General features: G+C 44.3%; 1 protein-coding gene across 1 annotated transcript in view; it reads left to right on the plus strand.

Moving 5' to 3' along the window:
- APCDD1 (APC down-regulated 1) overlaps positions 1–5,188 on the plus strand; it is a 28,198-nt gene extending 23,010 nt beyond the window's left edge. Inside the window, exons 4-5 of the mRNA XM_027890451.1 lie at positions 1,131–1,452; positions 3,531–5,188. Coding sequence (XP_027746252.1) covers positions 1,131–1,452; positions 3,531–3,979 — 771 coding nt within the window. The 3' untranslated portion in view covers positions 3,980–5,188. The remainder of the gene's footprint in view (positions 1–1,130; positions 1,453–3,530) is intronic.
- The last annotated feature ends 812 nt before the right edge of the window (positions 5,189–6,000 follow it).

The following is a 6,000-nucleotide window of genomic DNA, read 5'->3' on the forward strand; positions in this document are numbered from 1 at the left end:
CCTTCCACTACACCAAGGTGCTCAAAGCCCCATCCAAACTGGACTTGAACACCTCCAGGGATGAGGAGTCCACAACCTCCCTTGGCAACAACACTGCTTTTCTCTTGAGGGGTTGTTCTTCTTAAGCTAATTATTTGCCATCAATAAAATGAGCTAAAAAATTAGTATCCTAATCCTTGATTGGACCATAAAATTTAATTCAAGGCTTAGCAGAGCAGAGACAAAAGCTATTGGTTCTATTGCCACTGAAAAATGCAAAATACAGTTTGAAAACCTAAAGCCCGAACGTTTGCCAACAAGACAAAAACCTTGCAGAAGCAGAGAGAGTTAGCCTCAGGAACAACCTACAGGTCTCTGTAGTTTCTGATGGCAGGAGGCGGAAGCCTCACTGTGAAATTCCCTTCCTTCCTGCCATGGACTTGGAGCCTGCACACCCCTAGTGAGACACCCCTTGTGCTCATGGATAGGGCTGGGGTACTTGGCTGCTTATGGCTGCTGCTTGGCCCACAGCAGTGAGCCATCATGGAGCTCAGCAAGGCACCACACACCCTGTTCTGGATGGAGAGAGCCATAAAGCTTTCAGCATGTCCAGCGGTAACTGGCCATATAGCACACTTCACAAACTTGCATAAGGGTTCAGAAAAGTTGAAAAAAGTTTGAAATCAATGGTTGCTGTTCTCCCAGGCTGCCATCCAAAAAGAAAAAATGTCCTTAGGACACCCATGTTTATCTACAGTACCCAAAGTTAACAACTAAAAGGAAGAGAGATGCAAAATAAGAGCTCAGCAAATGACTTGATTTCTAACACAAGTGTTGCAAAGTCCCTATCATAGTAAATTACTATCTGCCAGCTTCTCCTGTGTTTTGAAGGGTAAAGTCAGCCTTTACTAGATCCTATAAAAAGCTGAACTAAAATGTTAATTTTAGATAAACGCAGACAAGGAACTTAATCTTTTAAGTGCTCTCCTGCTGTGCAGTCTTGCACATACAAAGGTACCACTAACAAGATAAGAAACGACAGTGCGTTAAAATGTGGGGTTGATGTCACTCCAGCACCAAGTGGCTGGCCTGATCCATTGCCCTGTATCACAGATAATGCCTAACAAGGATTTCTCTCTGCTTTGTTTCAGAACCACGACCGCACGTGCATCGCGTGCAGAATCATCTACCGGTCGGACGAGCACCACCCTCCCATCTTGCCCCCCAAGGCGGATCTGACCATAGGGCTGCACGGCGAGTGGGTGAGCCAGCGCTGCGAGGTGCGGCCAGAGGTCCTCTTCCTCACCCGGCACTTCATCTTCCACGACAACAACAACACCTGGGAGGGTCACTACTACCACTACTCCGACCCCATCTGCAAGCACCCCACCTTCACCATCTACGCCAAGGGACGCTACAGCCGGGGAGTCCACTCCTCCAAAGTGATGGGTGGCACGGAGTTTGTGTTCAAAGGTAGAGTGACTGGCTACACTGGGGGCAGAGGTAGTCAGGTAGTTATGGGCTGTTAAGCAGAGTTTGTTCATAGCGATTTGTTTTCTGATGGTTTCATTATGTGATTTTTAGGAGTTCATCATTTTTTGGGACGTTTTCAGGTGTTGTGTGAATGCCCAGCCAAACTGTACAGCTGCTAGGCATTTGACATCACTGAAGCAATACTCGTTTGAGGCAGAGGTCTTTAGGTACAGCACAAGAAAACAAGATTTCACATCACGAAGTCATGGAGTCTTAGTGATGTGAAATCTTATTTCACATAGTGGAATTTCTTATGTGGCCAGACTTTAAGCATCTAAGAAAAGTGTCTAAGGTTAGAGCTATGTCCTAGGATTCCTTCAGCAGAGAGAAAAAAAAAGGACCTTCAGAAGGCACTTCAGATCTGAAGAGATATTAATAATTTTCTGTCAAAGACAGATGTAGCAGCACACGTCTTTTTATATGCTTCCAAGAGGCCCTCAAGCAAGTAAGGGTGTCCCTAAAGACAGCTCTGATTATTCTCACCAGAGCGAAGACTAGACATATCTAACCAAAACCCCTCAAGCACTTTGGAAAGCAGCAGTCAGTGGTGATGCCACCCAGGTCCCTGCAGCTGAGAAGCCTTCCTGTGCAAACAGCCCCAAGGCCCCCTGGATAGGAAGAGCTCAGAGGCCTGAACTACTCACACAAACAAACACAGCATCCCACCATGGCACCAGCCCCAGCAAAGCCTCTGGAAGCCTCAAGCACTCTGTAGGCTCTTCTCCTCCTTATTTCAGTTACCATGTGAGAAGCATAAAGCTTCTTGCACGGGTCTAATTTAGGAAAGCATCTATCTATAATAAATAATTTACTTATCTGGGATTTTCATAGGAGGCAGGAGATACTCTTGCCTGTCAGAACTTTTGTTCTTTAGAGCTGCATATGTAACATGTCCCCACTGAGCTCCTGGGGTGAAACCCAGTTTGTTTTTTCTTGAATTTCTGTTTTATGCTATGCCAGCTTACTTTACAGATCAAGGTCACTATTTTGGTTTTGATAAAACTTGTACATTCAATTTTTAAAAATTACCTTTTACACCATATGGGGCAAATAATGTGAACTGTAGAGCCATTGAGTCAAATGTCTGTTTATAAAACCTGAGAATAAAACTCCTGACAAATATTGCTATAAAATGACTTGGAAGAGAATTTGGGATTTTGGTGTGTTGGAAGCCATAAGGACTATTTATTTGCTTCTGTTTTGGTCAGCACCAATCCATTCAGATCCCCTTTTCTTCATATATTCTTGTGGCAAACATACACCAGGAAAAATCTCTATTCAGTTTCTGTAGGCTCATTCAGTTTGGCTTTTCCCAACTTTTTTAACTTGACTGGGAAAAAAAGTTCCTGTGCCTTAAGCTCCTTTGAAACAGACAGATTAGAACTGAAGAAGCTTCAGCACTCCTACATTTGATACTGCAAGCTGCAGCCAATGTTTAGATATGAGAAAAAGCATCTCTCTGTAGGTCAGCAGTATTTTATAATTCATGCAAAAAAAGAAAATATATGATGATAGTGCAGCTGTGGTATTTTCCAAGTTTCCTAATTGAAACTAATTATTTCATTAGCTCTACAGGGTAACAGATGTTAAAAAATGATGAAAAATACGTGATAAACAGCCCCACTTGTGGATTAATACAGATGGTAATAAAACATCAGTAAAGTTTTATTGTTTCCTCTTCTCCCTATCACCTAATATAACCAACCAGGTTTTATCTGTAAAGGATTGTCTGGAACCTATGAAAAGCTCTGCTTAATCTCTGGCTGAGATATGTGGCCGTCAGGTTTTTTTCAACCGAGTTGGAGGAGGGGGGTTATTCTGTGCAAAAAGGAATTTCTGCACAAAGTCATAGACGTGAAGTGATGCAAATAGATTTGCTGGCCACACCTACAATAGGAAAAATTCATTTAAGAATGAAAAAGGGGAGACAATTTTGATTTAACAGGCCCCAGTCTGCATGTTGGCTTTGCTTTTGTTTTTGCCCCTCTGCTAACAGCTCCCCTCTTCCCCTCTCCCAGTGAATCACATGAAGGTCACTCCAATGGACATATCCACAGCCTCGCTGCTCAACGTCTTCAACGGGAACGAGTGCGGAGCACAGGGATCCTGGCAAGTTGGGGTTCAGCAAGATGTCACCCACACGAACGGCTGCATCGCGCTTGGCATCCGCCTCCCTCACACCGAGTACGAGATCTTCAAAATGGAGCAGGATGCCCGAGGCAGGTACTTGCTGTACAACGGGCAGAGGCCGAGCGACGGCTCCAGCCCTGACCGACCGGAGAAGAGAGCCACTTCCTACCAGACGCCTCTAGTTCAGTGCGCCTCGTCAGTACCCAGATCCGAGGAGTCATCAGAGGAGAACAAAATAAGGCTGTATAGCAGCAGGGCACCGGAAAAATATCCCAGCGCCCCAGCTCTTGCTTTGTTGTTTATTTGTACTGTGTCATATTGGGACATTCTCAGCTAGAAGTGGAAACAACTTATTTTTCGTGACTACAAAGCCAGGATTCCGCCAGACTGGGGGTTGTTTTTCTTCCAAAAGAAAGGGACGTTTATTTTCTTGATGCACTTGAATGCCTGAGAACTGTTGTTCTTTTCCTTACTTCCCTCTTCCTCCTCGAATCCCGAACGGCACTCGTTTGATGTTTGTGCTTTGAACTTCATCCAGTCTGATCCCTGGCCTGACATGACTGCACAAAAGTAATTGCACTTTAGGACTGCAGACTTCTTGGGGGAGGGAGGGGGTCTCCTTTTATTTTATTTTTCTTTTAACTGCTGGGATGAGCATTTATGATCCTGCTTCAGTCGTCTCTGCCATCCTACCACTGTGGTGCTCTTCTCCCCAGCACCCGGGTTCTCATCAGAATGTAGCTCTCGGGAAAGGCTCGGTGTTGTGCCAGTACTGTGATAGCAGCTTCCCCCTCTGACTTCACAGCTCTGATGTAGATATGTATATAAGGAGGAAACCCACAAAGATTTATCTTGCCATTATCTTACAGCTCGTAACACAAAAAGAATCAGCAGATCAACAGCCCTCCATTCCAAAAGTGCTAAATGGTTAACACCTCTAATTAAAAAAAAAAAAAAAAAAGAATAGTCCAAATAATTTAAGCTATTTTTACAATCATTAAGTTGTAAAAATAATCAGTGGTTTAATATCTTCTCATTCAGTTTTGTTAGTTGTGTAATTGCTTGGAGGCCTCCCTTTGTAACTAGCAAGCAGTTACAACCAAGCCCCCTCAAAGCCAGCCAGCAGCAGCTTTTGTTCTATTGGTTGCACACAGTGCAGGTAAGATGCCAGAACAAGGCTGCAGGGACAGCTTCTGTTTTCGTATTCCTGAGGCCTTACTCTGCATGCTCTGTGTGCAGTATTTGTGTCAGCCAGGTGGGCAAAGTAAAGAAGCAAGTGGGATTAATATGTTCTGCAAACCTACTTAGCAGTATATTTTTAGTGATGTGACCTCATGTAGGAACAGGGAAAAGAGCTGCAGCAGCAAGCACTCTGTGGCCCTTAGGAGAGCAAGAGGGCAGCTGGAAACTGACCCAGAGAGGGAGGGGAAAGAGATGCCCAAATGCAGTCACATCCTCCCTTTTCTCCTTGCTGAACTGTCCCAACACATACCTGGTTTCATAGAGCTTAAATCAGCATTGGGGAGACATTGCTGGGAAATAGGATAGGCACAACTTTCCCTCAGTGGCAAATACATCCTTCTGTGCACTGACATGAATCAGAGCAGACTCTGGAGGCAGCAGGGGAGACATTTAAGGCCAGCAAGGAGTTACAAGTTCATAGATGAACCATCCTCCCCTGCTTTCATCGGGAGTGAACTCAGGGCATAGCTTAACTGTGCAGCATTTCAGCTGTGGCTTTTACTGATGTACACATTTTGGTTTGCAGGAGGAGCAGGAACCTGTGTAAGAAACATAAGTAAAAAGGTCATAGCGTTTCTTCACAGTATCAGCAGCTTCTAGCTGCCCAGTTTAGTACTGTGTCAGAAAAAGAGCCTTTAATGAGTTATTTTCAGTATGACAGGAAAAGTATGTTTTGAGTGAAGGTCTTTCAACTTTACATAGTGAGTCTTCACACTGTCTGCTATAGCATGATATATCCTTGAAAACATGGATGTGAGTTTCCTCAGATCTGGAACAAAATCAGTTCACCTACTTTTGAGACAACAGGAGGATGGGGAGAAGGAACTGTATCATAGACTTGCTGCCAGGTCAGATCACATCTTCCATAGTTTTTCCTCAGGCAAATGAAAAGTCCCAGAAAACTCTTTAAGAGTCGGGAATGAAGCTCAGATTGGTTCAGTAGTCTCCAGAGAAAGTGTTCATCCATCCACCTGATATCAGATCCTCCTTCAGACTGTTGGAAGGAGCTGAAAGCCAACTCACCATGGTGAATTGAGCCCTGTGAACAACAGCTTTTCTTGATGGTTTTCTGCTCCACATAGTCAAACCTACTTGCAGAGCCAGCTCTGGATCAGT

Source organism: Empidonax traillii, unplaced genomic scaffold, assembly GCF_003031625.1.
Source record: "Empidonax traillii isolate 1590-97213 ecotype Southwest subspecies unplaced genomic scaffold, ASM303162v1 scaffold288:size648122, whole genome shotgun sequence".
Classification (NCBI taxonomy): Eukaryota; Metazoa; Chordata; class Aves; order Passeriformes; family Tyrannidae; genus Empidonax; species Empidonax traillii.